At 40.2% G+C, this 15525-nt stretch overlaps 1 protein-coding gene across 1 annotated transcript in view; it reads left to right on the top strand.

Moving 5' to 3' along the window:
• LOC117288339 (ATP-dependent RNA helicase DHX29-like) overlaps window positions 1-15525 on the top strand; it is a 40251-nt gene that overhangs the window by 15740 nt on the left and 8986 nt on the right. The window contains exons 15-26 of the mRNA XM_033769158.1: window positions 72-197; window positions 1042-1185; window positions 2279-2455; window positions 3368-3514; window positions 4160-4198; window positions 4536-4625; window positions 6090-6226; window positions 7853-8026; window positions 9412-9540; window positions 11452-11527; window positions 12795-13019; window positions 14401-14537. Coding sequence (XP_033625049.1) covers window positions 72-197; window positions 1042-1185; window positions 2279-2455; window positions 3368-3514; window positions 4160-4198; window positions 4536-4625; window positions 6090-6226; window positions 7853-8026; window positions 9412-9540; window positions 11452-11527; window positions 12795-13019; window positions 14401-14537 — 1601 coding nt within the window. The remainder of the gene's footprint in view (window positions 1-71; window positions 198-1041; window positions 1186-2278; window positions 2456-3367; window positions 3515-4159; window positions 4199-4535; window positions 4626-6089; window positions 6227-7852; window positions 8027-9411; window positions 9541-11451; window positions 11528-12794; window positions 13020-14400; window positions 14538-15525) is intronic.

Below are 15525 nucleotides of genomic sequence, written 5' to 3'. Positions count from 1 at the left end.
GGGGGGGTCCTTCGCATCATCAGCAGACACTTGAATTATGTTTTTTTAATTTTTTTTTTTTTATTGTGCAGGATTTAATAATGTCCGGAGCCGGAGGTCACAGTAGTATTGTATGCACAGAGCCAAGGAGGATATCAGCAACTAGCTTAGCGAGAAGGGTCTCTCAAGAAATGGCTGAGAGAGGTCCCGGCACCAAGGTAAGCTTTGTCAGCCAATTTACACCGGGGCCCAGAAAGCCTAAGTAGGATTTGAAACTTTGCATGGTGGAAATACGATATAGAAAGGTTTGCGGTAACACCATGTAATGACTATCTCTAATGAGTTGGGGGTGCTTCTGAAAGAAAGCCTATTAAAGGATTCGGGTACTTTTTCAAAATGTCCACAGATTTACTTTTATCTTACAGGGTTTGAAGATAAAGCTGCCCTTCAAATATTACTAGCTGAGGTTGTGTAGTTTTTGAGTCACAAAATAATTTTCGTCTCATGAGACGAAATTATTTTAACATGTAAAATCCCATTTTCCAGTTGTGATGTTATACCAAATCCATAGCATAACTGGTTAATACGTTTTTACATGCTAAAACTGAGACGAAAATTATTGGTTTTACTCATTTCTCAAAAACTACAGCACCTCAGTTAGTAAAATTTTAAGGGAAGCTTTCTACTATCATAATCTTCAAACTGTGTAAGTTTAATGTAAATCTGTGGACATTGTGTTTTTTGTTTATAGGAAAAAGTACATAGACCCTTTAAGAGAAAAAAACTTGCTGAGCACAGACAAGTATTGCCTATCAATAAAAAAAAGGTTACCAGCCCGAATTACATTAAGTTTACATTGTAGTGTTGTTGTTACCCTGTGATCTTAGGTATTAGGCAAGTTTATTTCTTACCAATTCTGTAATAATCTTTGAAACACTCCCAACAAAGAAAAAAAGTTAATAAAATAAGGCTTTTAAACCTCAAAAGCAAAAAGTTTAGTAAATATTTTAGAAATGTTTGATTATTAAAAATTGTGTTGTTTTACATTCCCCTTCCTTCCAGGAATCCATGTGTGGTTATCAGATACGTATGGAGTCCCAGCAATGCCATACAACTCGCTTACTTTACTGTACCACGGGGGTGCTCCTACGTAAATTACAACTGGATCCCAAACTGCAGGATATCAGCCATATCATAGTGGATGAGGTGAGCAATTTGTAGTCTGTAATAACAACATAACTACTATGGCATCTTTTAAAAGGCAGTGGACACTATTGGTAATTACTCAAAATAATAATTAGCATAAAACCTTTCTTGGTGACGAGTAATGGGGAGAGGTTGATGGTATAAAACATTGTGAGAAACGGCTCCCTCTGAAGTGCCATATTTTTCGAGAAAGATGTAATTTTCCACGAATTTGATTTCGAGACCTCAGATTTAGAACTTGAGGTCTCGAAATCAACCATCTAAACGCACACAACTTTGTGTGACAAGGGTGTTTTTTCTTTCATTATTACCTCGCAAGTTTGATTGACCGATTGAGCTCAAATTTTCACTGGTTTGTTATTTTATGCATACGTTGAGATACACCAACTGTGAAGGCTAGTCTTTGACAATTACCAATAGTGTCCACTGCCTTTAAGCTCGGTTCATGCTTCCTGCGAATGCGAATGCGATAGGAATGTTGACGTCACAAGTTCGCAACAAATAATTCACAGCAGTTGAGTTTTGCTCAACTCTCTTGCCAATATTGCAGCGAAAACAAAGTTGTGACGTCAAATTCGCATCTTATTCACATCCTGGTTTTGGGATGCAGACAGTTGGACAGTGCCTTAGCTATAGCTGTATACCAACAGTTGCAGTGGCTCCCAAGTGTGTTTTTATAGTAATGCAACTTTGATGTATTCACCAATCTATGACCCTACCTTCAATTTATACATAGTCCACTGAAAAAACTGGGGTTTAGGGAAACAATGAGTTACGCCGGGTTCATACTTCCTGCGAATGCAAATGCGAAGCGAATTTGACGTGAATGTGACGCCACAACCCTCCTTTCGCAGCGATATTCGCAAGTGAGTTGAGCAAAGTTGAACTGCTGCAAATAATTTGTTGCAAATTTGTGACGTCAAGATTGGTATCGCATTCGCATTCGCAGGAAGTATGAACCGGGCTTTATGCTGGCTAGTCGTTGAAAATAAGGGCAAACCATGTACTTGAAGCAGAAAAATGAATTATTGGAACCACAAGGCAAAAGTTACACTTCTTTTAATACTAGATTTCTGTGGATTTTGTTTTTTAGGTACATGAGCGCAGTGTACAGTCAGACTTCTTACTGATCATCCTGAAGACTCTACTCAAGGTTCGGAGAGACCTTCGTGTGATCCTGATGAGTGCCACCATAGAGAGTGCTAAGCTTTCTGCTTACTTCCATCACTGCCCGGTGGTTAATATACCGGGCAGGACATTCCCAGTACAGGTATGCAGTCGGGGTTCCAGATATGGGCCCATATTCGGTCGGTACTTAACTAGCAGACCTGCAAAGCCGTTGTGTTTAGTTTTTTTGTCCAGTGTTTTGTTTGTACTCTTCGTCTGTTTGTTGTTAAGTGTCTACTTAAATTTCTTAGTAAGTTGACATGCATGTGCATTGAGATTTATTTTTACTATTTTTAACTATTTATCTCGCCTCGCCCGCTGACCTTTTTGTTCACCTTATGTGTAATTAGTATGTGTCTCAATGCACGTTCATGCCTTCAGGGACCATTGCTTATTTCGGACACGGCCTTATGCTGCTCAAGCAAAACAAATGTTGCTTCCAGCCTTATTCTGGTAAGCATATTTTGTTGTGTTAGCTACTGTCTGTGCTTAAGCAGCTCTACGAAATGTGGCCCTTTCGCTCACCACAGGTATTGAATTCATTGTAACATTTATTTCTGTACTCACAATAAAAAACGACAGAATCATATGGACAAAAATAAAGTAGTGCAAAAGAGACAAGTTCTTATCGGAAATAACATCCACTTATAAAATACATGGTGACTGTTACTGTTAACCAACATTCTTATTAATACTGTAATAGATGTTAAATTTGCATCGTGGCTAAAGAAAATCATTTTTTTTTTTTTACCTATATACACCGATGTCTGTTAGCACTGCATACTCAGTACTTACCCAATTTCTGTGAAAAATCTCACAGGCATGTTACTCGGGTGGGATTCGAACCCACGACCCTTGCAATTCTAGAGCAGTGTCTTACCAACTAGACCACCGAGGTTGCCCGATGGCTAGAGGCAGTCCGAGTCCTATATTTAGCAGCGGGTACTGCAAATGATATATTATTATTATATTATTTTTATATACCTGTGACTGTTTGCTTTGATTTTTCTAACAGGTGTTTCATGTAGAAGATGTGATTGAGAACACCAACTACGTGTTGGATGGTGACTCTCCCTACGCAGTACGATACGAGTCTCTTACACAAGAAGAACACACCACTGTGTCTATAACAGGCAAGGCTGGCCAGTCTAGAGATGTCCATGTAAGTGTAGTTCATGATTACCCAAAGATCTAAGCTGAATACTAAAAACTGGTAAACGAGAACAGATCTTCCACGTTCAGAGTTTCAATGCATGGTATTTTGGCTGGTAACTATTTTTGCTGACAAGCAAACTGGTTGTGCATAGCTGCTAAATGAAATTAAGTACTGAGCCCAATATTCATAACTTAAAATTAATAACAATTTGGGAGATTTTAATAATCCTTACTCACAGCTGGGAAGCTGAATTGCAAAGGATGTTCCTACAACGCTTCGAGCCACAGGCATGCTAGGGGCGCCTTTGGTAGCCAGCCACATATAAACCATAGAGCACAGCCAGAGATCAAAATTGTTCAATGTGGGAGAAAAACCAAATGGCTCAGTGTAAAAACACTTGTGGTAAAATGACAGCAACGAACCAACACTTAACTCGACTCAAAATGACATAAATCAAAAACGTTAAAGGAAGCTTTCTACCGCCATTAATACCCAAACCCATAAAACGTTATGACTTGATGAGTGAGAAATATGACATAAAGACATCGCTCGGAGTTGTGGGTGGTGATTAAGTATCGCATAAAGTTTGTTACTGTCTGCGAATTTAACAAGTCATATGGTTTATTTTTTTTGTCTTCTTTTTTTTTCCAGGTAAGCTGGGAAATACAAGACATCTCAGTCATGGATGAGGTAAGAAAGTATAATCCAGTTCAATATTTACCCCAGAAATGTCACGTGGGGGTGTTTTAACGGCTGATAAGGGCATAGCCGGAACTGTTTAAAATCAGCTGTCTTCGCATGTTGGGTGCACAACCTCATGCAAACCAATTTACTTACGCGAAACACAATTTCTGGCTGCAAGTATTAGTACCACACACAACTCAACGCACACAAAACATAATTTTTTATTATTTTTGATGTATTTTGAATAAGATAACTTTTCAGAAAGTATTTTTATGGAATTGTCTGCCAAGCCACTATTTATTCCTTATTCATGTTTGATATATTTTGCTTTCACATTTAACAGAGTGGTTTGGACCCAGACCTCTACAGTAAGCGTACAAGGCAGGTTGTTACCAGACTAAACCAAGACAGAATTAACATGGACTTAATTGTGGTAAGTTGCCTTGAGGGAAATAGAATATAAACATTCAAGATTCGTTGTGTTTAGTTTGTGTTTAAAGAACATGCCTGAAATGATAAATGCCTGTCCGCTCTTAAAGGGAAGGTACACGTTTGGTAATTACTCAAAACAAATATTAACTTAAAAACTGACTGGGTAACGAGCCTGGGAGAGCTGTTGATAGTATAAAACATTGTGGGAAACGACTCCCTCTGAAGTAACGTAGTTTTTGAGAAAGAGGTAATTTCTCACTAATATTAAAAGACTTCTAGCTAGAAGTCTTTTATTCCTGTCTGAAAGCATACAACTTCGTGTGACACGGGTGTTTTTTTTATGTCATTATTATCTCGCAACTTAGAAGACCAATTGAGCCCAAGTTTTCACAGGTTTGTTATTTTATGCATATGGTTGAGATACACCAATTGAGAACACTGGTCTTTGACAATTACCAAACATGTACAGTGCCTTTTACAGGAGATTTTCAGCTTATTTAATATCATTTTGTCATCATTCTCACAGTTCTGAGCATCACTTGCAATCTGGGCCCTTTTTTATGGCTCTGCTAAAACCATATTCAAAGAAACAGTGCTTGCGGAAGCAGGGAATTATTTGCTTACTTCAAGCTTATTTCAAAGTTAGCAGGGAATTTTGGCTTGTGCGTACTCCAGGTTACACAACAAGCGGAGAAAGTCGGCGCCACGATGATTGTAAGCACAGAATTCAGCAGTAAGTAGAGCCATGAAATTGGGCCCAGGTATGGGTCTGAAAAGCCAATCACCATGCACCATGGTGATGGGTTATGAACCCGGGTCAGTAGAAGTGGGGTGTGAAAAACCAATCTACATGCTCGGCTCCGGTTTGTATAGGGTTTTGAACCAGGGTCCGTAGAAGTGAAAGGCAGAGAAAGAAACCACTGAGTCAACCTGAACCCCCTGTTTGTAATAATATCAAAGTTGTACATGTATCTTCCAAACAAGGCACTCAAGGCGCTGAGTATATACAAACTTTCAGAAAGATAGGTTATTGAAGTGATGAATTATGAGACCCAAATATGTAGCACCTTATAATGGTTTACAAAGTGCTACGGCGCATTCAGCAGCCACTGCCAGGAACACCGGGGCGAACCCCTTCTCTTTTCGATAAGTGCACTGGGTTCTTTTACATGAGTTACAAAACACATGGGACCAACGGCTTTACGTCCCATCCCAAGGGCGAAGCATGGTTATGTCCCATCCCAAGGACGAAGCAACGGTAAAGTGTCTTGCTTAAGGACACTTAAGTGTCTTGCTTAAGGACACAATTGCACGGCTGGGACTCGAACCCACACTCTGCTGATCAGAAACACCAGAGCTTGAGTCCGGTGCTCTTAACTGCTCGGTCCCGTCACGCCTCTGTTAACCACTGAGCCAACTTGATTCCCGGTTTGTACTAACTTTTGTTGTCTGCTTCTCACCACAGGAACTGATCAGCTTCTTAGATCAAGACCCCCTGTATGGAGGCATAGACGGTGCCATTCTTATATTCATGCCTGGACTCGCTAACATTCAAGAACTTTACGAACTCCTTCAGACTGATTCCAGATTCCCAGAGAAAAAGTAAGCTGACCCTTCAAATAATCAGACTGTAGCTTAAAGGCAGTGGACACTATTGGTAATTACTCAAAATAATTATAAGCATAAAACTTACTTGGTAACGAGTAATGGGGAGAGATTGATAGTTTAAAACATTGTGAGAAACGGCTCCCTCTGAAGTGGCGTAGTTTTCGAAAAAGAAGTAATTTTCCACGAATTTGATTTTGATTTTCTCAGAATAAGATTCTGATCAAGATCTCGAAATCAAGTATCTGAAAGCACACAACTTCGTGTGACAAGTGTGTTTTTTCTTTCATTATTATCTCGCAAATTTTAACAGGTTTGTTATTTTATGCATATGTTGAGATTCACCAAGTGAGAAGACTGGTCTTTGACAATTACCAAAGGTGGCCAGTGCCTTCAAGGATAATCAATCAGTCAGGTTTATTTTTCTACTTCACTTTCATGTTGTAGTTTACCCTTCTTAAATGAGAAGGGAATACAACACTATTGATTATTTGTATTTACTGCTGTGTATCAACTGATGTGTATTAAGAGACCATTATACAATTATACAATTGTTGCACACTGTGACGGGATCCATGGTGTTTTGTACACCCGAGGTGGCAAATGGCAATCACAAGGATGTTGGTTCGAATCCTACCAAGCTAATCGCTGACTTCACAATGAATAGAATCAGTATTGTCATCTAGTTACTGAATCACAGTTTCTTGATTTGTGCAGTTCATAATCAAAGAAGTTAAACCATTTTGTGCCAATTAACTAGACGGCAGGACTTGCTATCACAAGGTTTTGGTTTCGAATCCTACCAAGCTAATCGCTGGTTTCACAATGACTAGAATAAGTGTTGTCGTCTAGTAATTGAATCACAGTTTCTTGATTTGTGCAATTCATAATCATAGACGTTAAACCAATGATTGTATGAGAGAGATTGGCTGTTGCCAGATTGGTGTTTCTATCCCCTTGTGGGAGTTGCCGAGCTCCCTCATTAGGAAGATCATTAAAGATGCTATGCCAGATTTTTTGCCCCAAACATTAAAAAATAGATTTTTGTGAGTGAATGGAATTTCAAAGAGTATCACCTGTATCAACTTTTACTTTAAATGGTCTGGAACCATGACAAAAATTTAAAACGCTTCTTATAAAACACATAAGAATTGGTCACGTGATATATTGTCGGGAGCCCGACAGAAACTAATTTTGAGCACTTTATTTCACTGCTACTAATAATTGGCGGACTTTTTCAAGCAATGGCTCAAATGAAAGCTTGTAACTCTCTCGACCCCCATCAAAATACCTATTGAATTATAAATAAAACATTTGGGGTCAAATTGGCCAAAAATCTGACATAGCATCTTTAAGACAAACAGACAGACAGATAAAGACTTGCATTCCTGCAAACATTCCTGTCTTAAGCCCGGTTCTTACTTCCTGCAAATGCAAATGCAAGGCGAATTTGACGTGAATTTGACGTCACAACTCTGTTTTCGCAGCGATATTCGCAAGAGAGTTGAGCACCTGCTGCGAATTATCTGTTGCGAATTTGTGTAGTCAACATTTCCTTCGCATTCACAGTATGGACTGGGCTTAACTGCCTTCTTAAACATCTCTTAATCTTTGTACTCACAGATACCAAATTCTAGCCTTACATTCTGTGCTGTCCTCCGAAGATCAGAGCTCAGCGTTTGGAATACCGCCCTCGGGGGTGCGTAAGGTTGTCATAGCAACAAACATAGCAGAGACGGGAATCACTATTCCTGATGTTGTGTTTGTGATCGACGCCGGGAAAGTAAAAGAAACAAGGTATGCATTGTTTGAATGGAGACTAAAGCTTTCTTCTGCAGACACAACATGCTCAGAAGATAAAGTAATGTACAAAAAGAATGGAACAGTCTCCTGATGATGACTAGAGCTAGTTTCAAGGCAGTGGACACTATTGGTAATTACTCAAAATAATTATTAGCATAAAACCTTACTTGGTAATGAGTAATGGGGAGAGGTTGATAGTATAAAACATTGTGAGAAACGGCTCCCTCTGAAGTAGAGTAGTTTTCGAGAAAGAAGTATTTTTCCACGAATTTGATTTCGAGACCTCAAGTTCAGAATTTGAGGTCTCGAAATCAACCATCTAACACGTCTAAAAGCACACTTCGTGTGACAAGTTTTTTTTTTCTTTCATTATTATCTCGCAACTTCGACCAGCTCAAATTTTCACAGGTTTGTTATTTTATGTCTGTGTTGAGATACACCAAGTGAGAAGACTGTTCTTTGACAATTACAATAGTGTCCACTGTCTTTACATAATGGAGATGGTTGTGTACATGTTATCATTGCATACCTGTTTACCCGTCTATAATAAAAGAGCAGTACTAATAATGTTTTTGTTACAATGATCTTTAATTTGTTGGTAAGGGGCTGTTCACATCATACAAACCACATGCTGGGAGAGAGGGGGTTAATGCCCGCTGTATTAAATTCATTTTCTTAAATAATATGGATCTTTGAAAGCATACGTTCATGGCCCTTTTTGCCCATAAGATAAGACTTTACCATTGCATTGCATATCTGTTTGACACACATGCAATCTTTCTTTAATCAGAATCCGGCTAACAATAAACAAGGCTTACATGTCATTCACATTCAAGTATCTCTATGGGTGCGTTCAGTTAGCTTCCCCGTGTCAACCACGCGGTGCTCATTTAGTTGAGCCCCTGACAAGAGCTAATCGAACCATCAGTCACCCTCTCATGGTGATGTCATGCTCCACAAGGAGGGCACTCGGGACTGACCTGGGTGAGCCTCTTGAGTGGCGTCAAAGCTATTCGAGTGTACTGGGGGCAGACCGAGTCGACCTGGGGAAGGTAATCGAGCGCGCACCCTTTGTAGAATAATGTACCGTTTTAGGGGGGATGGAGGGGTATTGAAACATTGTACGGTTTGTAGGCTTGATAAAATGTTGATAACTGTGAACTGCCCCTAGTAAACCCGGTGTTCCTTTGCACAAGTAATCTTTAAGAATGTTGTTTTGGACTGTGTTTAGGTACAATGAGATGAGTCAACTGAGTGCCCTGGTGGAGACTAACATCAGCAAGGCCAGTGCTAAGCAAAGACAAGGCCGAGCTGGTAGGGTTAGAGAGGGATTCTATATTAAAGTAATCTTTAAGAATGTTGTTTTGGACTGTGTTTAGGTACAATGAGATGAGTCAACTGAGTGCCCTGGTGGAGACTAACATCAGCAAGGCCAGTGCTAAGCAAAGACAAGGCCGAGCTGGTAGGGTTAGAGAGGGATTCTGCTTCAGGCTCTACACCAAACAGCAGTCAGTAAAAACTCTTTCTTAGTTTTGGGGGCCAGTCATACAGGCCTCGATAATGAGAACGAAAACGATAACTTTTTAAAATGCACGCCCTCAATTGGTTGAATTAGAGTGGGCATATTGTGCGTGGAGCAATTCAACCAATAGAATGCGTTCTCTTTGCGTCATTATCGTTAAAGTTTTCGTTATCGCTGCAGGGTGACTCGGCCTTAATGGTTTATTGCATTTCTTATATGTTGACAGGGTGTTTGTTTTATTTGTACTAATTGAAATACGTGAAATGATAGGAGGCAACAAATGTTACTCACAAGACCGCACATGTGTGTGTCATTTGTGGCCATGCGGCTTCTTGCATCAGTTTGGTGGCGTTATTAAAGGGACACGTTGCCTTGGATCGGACGAGTTGGTCTATTAAAAGCGTTTGAAACCGTTTGTTATGAAATGCATATGGTTAGAAAGATGTTGTAAAAGTAGAATACAATGATCCACACAAGTATCACTCGAAATTGCACGGTTTTCCTTTTACGTCGCGAACTATCACGGTCGGCCATGTATGGGAGTCAACATTTTGACTCCCAAAAATGGCGGACCGTGTTAGTCGACAGGGTAAAAAGAAAACCACGCAATTTTGAAGCATATTTGTGTAGATCATTGTATTCTACTTTTACAATATCTTTCTAACCATATACATTTTATAACAAACGGTTACAGAACGATTTTAATAGACCAACTCGACCCATCCAAGGCAATGTGTTCCTTTAAAGACACTAGACACGTTTGGTAATTGTCAAAGACCCGTTTCTGACTTGGTGTATCCCAACATAATTTGCATAATATAGCAAACCTGTGAAAACTTTGGCTCAATTGGTCATCAAAGTTGCAAGAAAATAATGAATGAAAAAAAACACCCTTGTTGCACAACTTTCAGATGCATACATGTATGAAGCATTTTATTATGTGAGTGAGAAATTGCCTCTTCCTCAAAAACTATGTTACTTTCAGAGGGAGCTGTTTCTCACAATGTTTTATACTGTCAACAGCTCCCTATTGCTTGTTTTCAAGTATGTTTTTTTGCGAGCATCTTTTTTGAGTAATTACCAATAGTGGCCGCCAGAGCCTTTAAGTCATCAGGTTGTAGGTTCAAATCCAAGTCATAGCACTTTTGTTCTTGATTACGATTCCTTAGAAAGGGGTACGTGTAACGGCACAGATGGTTCTTGTGGTTGATTTAGCTTAGTGCGCTACATACTTGGCATCACAAGCTGGAGCTGAGATGGTTTATGGAATTGGGGGGGGGGGGGGGCATTGGAGGGAAGAGGCTTTAACCACAAGAAGTTGGAATCACAAAGGACAAAATCAAAGGTGGGAAGAGGGAGGAAAACTAATTGATTAATAAATGAGATAGACTGAAAAGGAGCATACACTGTACATATATATACGCGGAATAAATAGAAAATTATGGGACATGTTTCCTGAATGGGTTTATTAGAAAATGATATTTTTACTGAAAAGTGATATTGGTCAGAGTCAGGAAGAGTTTGGGCAACTCCTGAGGGTAAAATTAACGTTTGGGTGATTAGTTTGATGCACTAGGCATGTTCTTTGAGCCGGAGGCCTTGGTAGGGACTGCACATGGGGCCAGTGGAGCTCCGTCCCCCATGAGCCTGCACTGAAGACGATGTTCCGTTATTACAGCACGGCCGAGAGGGCGGGCAAAGCCCTTGCCCGCCTGGGTTTGGGGATTGGGGATTCTGGACTTGGTGCAAGGACAGTCTTCCCGGAGCACGGCAGAGTCAGAGGCCTTCATAGGGAACTGTGTGTTGGGGCCAATAAAACACTTGTTATAACCGAAACACCTGTGACAGGAAAAAATCAATTTGGTAACTTTGTTATGAAATGTTAACTTTTGACCAGGTACGAGTCTTTCAAGTCATTTTCTCCGCCTGAGATTCTACGAGTTCCACTGGAAGATCTTTGCTTGCACATCATGGTAGGTTCTAACAATATTAGAGTCACTTACTGGAAAACACATCATACATGCTTTCCTCGTAGAGAAACTGTGTGCTGAAGCCGTTCATACTTCCTGCGAATGCAAATGCGATACAAGTTTTCACGTCATTAATTCGCAACAAATAATTCGCTACGAAAACAGCCATGTGACGTATTCGCATTCAGATTCGCAGGATGTGTATGATCCGGGCTTTGGTGAGTGTGTACCTGCAAGGGTTAGAGGTTGATATTGTGTATGAAAAAAACCACTGGGTGCCAAGGCAGCTCTGGGCTGTATATTCCCCCAGAGAGCTGAGAAAGATTAAAAGAATGTTATTGGCTCGATGACCATGGCACTTGTGTAAAGCGTGAAATGCATTATAAGAACTAGTTATTAAGAATAATTTCCCGTGACTTTATAAAGAAAACCTCACACTGCCAGCACCTAAGCAACTGTGGTGCAACGCAGTGCACGATGGCATAGTGTCTAAATTACTCTTTATGCAGTCTGAGTGAGAGCTCTTTTAAATGCTACAATCACGACAAAAGTGCTGGGGCCACCCATTCGCAGAGAACTCTTAATAAAATCGTTTATTGTGACATCAACTTACTTTTGAGTTCAACTTGTGTCATTTGTTTGTTCTGTGGCGAACTTTAATTATTCAATGTCAACTTCAAGTTCAAGCCCTCCCGATTAACTTACTACTACTACTCTGCAAGTACGTGAGGAAGAAGGACCCAAACCCAACCAAGAAAATTACAATACAATAAACATTGCCTGTCCACTTCCCCCTGACAATAAACATTCACTTCCCCCTGCCACCCCTCTCAATGTTTACTGGAAAGCAGACGACCGCACAATGAGAGCCAACATTGAAAGGGGGCACCGGGGCCGCTCTTCATATACATAAACTGACACACCTGTAGAAGTTTGAGATTGACCGGCCATCTGGGTCATGAGAGAATATTGAAAAACCGATTAAAATTTTTGCATTGCATCGATGCCAAGACAAAAACGAATAAAACAATCACTGAGCGATAAACTCCAAATGCGAAATTAGATTATTTGTTTTTCATCAAATATGACATTACAGACAGAAATATTTCAAGGGATGTTTTCTACTATCATCATTACACCATGTAAGTTTTATGTTAATCTGTGATCTTCATGATTTTTGTTTCTTACCATTTCTGTAACATTCCTCTATCTCTACTTTGTCTGCTGGGACCAACCATTTAAACATTATCCATTTGATCTCATATTTCAGAAATGTGACCTTGGTTCACCCGAGGCATTCTTGCAGCAATCCATGGACCCACCTCAGCTCAACACAATCCGGGCTGCCATGAGCCTTCTGAGGGAGGTTGGGGCATGTAAGGTCGATGACCCCACATTGACCCCTCTCGGCCAGCACCTAGCAGCCCTGCCTGTCAACGTCCGCGTCGGTAAGATGCTGCTCTTTGCTGCCATGTTTGGATGCTTGGAGCCAGTTGTGAGTATTATTTATTTAATTTGGGTTTGAACAACCTGAACAAAGACATGAACCTGAGGTGATTGTTGTTTTTCACTAAACTGGCATCTCTTTGGAGCAGATGCTTGTCCTTAATTCATGAATACCTCAGACAGTTCCACTATTCCTATTGGTGGAGAGTGCGTCACGTGGGTGTGTATAAACCTTTGTTTATGACCAGTAAAGAGTGTTAAAACATGGCAAGACACGCGAGTTTGCACCTGTGCTTATAAGACAGTTTCTTCATTCCTATTGGTCGAGAGCAACGGCCGAGACAGTTGTGCCACATCACGTGATACGCGCGTTCCCTCATAAGGAGTCATTTACCCGAGGGCCTTGACTGGGCCTTACCATTTCATAGCTGGAGGGGTGTTGTGTTGAAAGAAATCATTGGACAATTATAATGTTTGCATTTATTTCATTTTTTGATCAAAAAGTGTTGATGTTTTTGGCCGAAAAGGTATTTATGAATGGGAATCAAGTGTGTTGAATCGGTTTTCAACTAGTGGTTTAAACCACTAGTTGAAAACCTCTTCACCACACACTGATTCCCTTAGTATATAGTTTTCATTGAAGGGTTTTGATACCTTTTTTTGGGGCTGTGACATGAATCCCTACTCACTGTGAATGAAAATGTAAATGTATGTAGTATTTTCCATGTAGAAGTTTCAGCTTCATTAGGCGTCAAGCTTTTGAGAAAACAAGTTTAAACCACAGAGCAATGTTTTCAGGAGAGTTGCCCGCTGATGTATGCGTAAATATGTTAAACATACTAAGCTAATTTATGTCTCCTGAGGCAAAAACTATTTTGGTGACATTGTTTTACTCAATTCTCAAAAACTACATCACCTCAGCAAGTACTATTTAAAGTGATATTTTTTCACAGAACTCTGGGAAAGAACTGAGTATATAGTGCTAATACACATCGATGTATGGGTAAAAACCCCCAAAATTAATATTCTTTATCCCGATGCAAATTTAACATCTATTATATCGTTGCGGTACCCGCTGCCAAAACATAAGATTCGAACTGCCTCTAGCTACCGGATAACCTCGGTAGTCTAGTTGGTAAGACACTGCTCTAGAATTGCAAGGGTCGTGGGTTCGAATCCCACCCGAGTAACATGCCTGTTTTTTTTTTCACAGGACTCGGGAAAGAACTGAGTATACAGTGCTAACACCCATCGGTGTTATGTAAAATCTATTATACTATTTAAAGGGAAGCTTTCAACCGTCATTATCTTTAAACATGTAAAATTTAATGTAAATATGTGGAAATTGTGTTTTGCGTCCTACAAAAAGTATCCAAACACTTTTAACAGAATTTTGTATTTCTTATTTGTGGCGTTTTTGTTGACTACAGGCTGTGATGGCAGCTGCAATGACTGATAAACAACCCTTTGTTGTTCCGATGGGTAAACGACAACAAGCTGATCTAGCTAAGAAGGCCTTGGCTATAGCTGACTCAGATCACATCACAGTCTACAAGGTCTTCGCTGGGTAAGATTTATAATAATTGGGGAACACGTTTCCAAAGTGGGAATGGTGAGAACGATCTATTTGGATCGGATAGGTATCCCAGCGTGTACTCAAGGACTGTTTTCCATTGACTTTAAGATTTTCAAATGGAAGTGCCCTTTGCAAAATTAAGATGCCTTGCCCTTTTAAAGATAAAATTCCTACTGTTCCATTGGACCGCCAGAACAATCGCTTAAATCCTTCAAAATACTAATGCGCATATTCACTCATAATAATAATAATAATAGTAGGTATTTGTAATGCGCCAAATCAATCTCTACAGATGTTCAAGGCGCAGCCGAGACAATGTAAACACAACAATACATGTACATATCCAGTGAATGCTAAACAATTGATAATAATAACACCATTTAAAAACAAAAACAATGCGAAGAAATCAGAGGAGGGAAACCACAACCAGACCTGCAGCATTGAGCCAAAGAAAGTCCCTCCGAAGCCAGTCTCTCTATGACAAGAACGTGCAGGCCAAGCCGAGGATAATTATCTTACTTTGACACAAATGTTCCAGCAGTCCAATAGATTTCGGGTGAGAGGCCTCAGGAATTTTTATTTTTTTTTATTTTGTTTTGTTATGAGAGTTCGCCTTACATCAAGGTGAGGGCTACACGCCAACTAAATTGGGCTATCAAATAAGATCAACTGCCACCAGGGGCACGTTGCCGCCTACTCCTGGGGCTGAAACAGGGTTACCGCTTCGTAGTCCATAAGGATGTAGGCATGGGTATCATCCACTAGGAGCCTGGCTGGTAGAGCAGAATGCACTGCCGTCCCAAGAAGCAATTTTGGTTAAGTGCTTTGCTTAAGGGCACAAGTGTCATGACCAGGATTCGAACCCACACTCTGCTGCTGACAGCACCAGAGCTTGGATCCGGTGAATTGTGGACCGCTTGGACATGACACGCCTAACTTTAGAGATACGTAGTCCTTTAAAGCCATTATACACTTTCGG

This window comes from Asterias rubens, chromosome 3, assembly GCF_902459465.1.
Source record: "Asterias rubens chromosome 3, eAstRub1.3, whole genome shotgun sequence".
Taxonomy (NCBI): domain Eukaryota; kingdom Metazoa; phylum Echinodermata; class Asteroidea; order Forcipulatida; family Asteriidae; genus Asterias; species Asterias rubens.
This window is presented reverse-complemented; position numbering and strand designations above follow the sequence as displayed.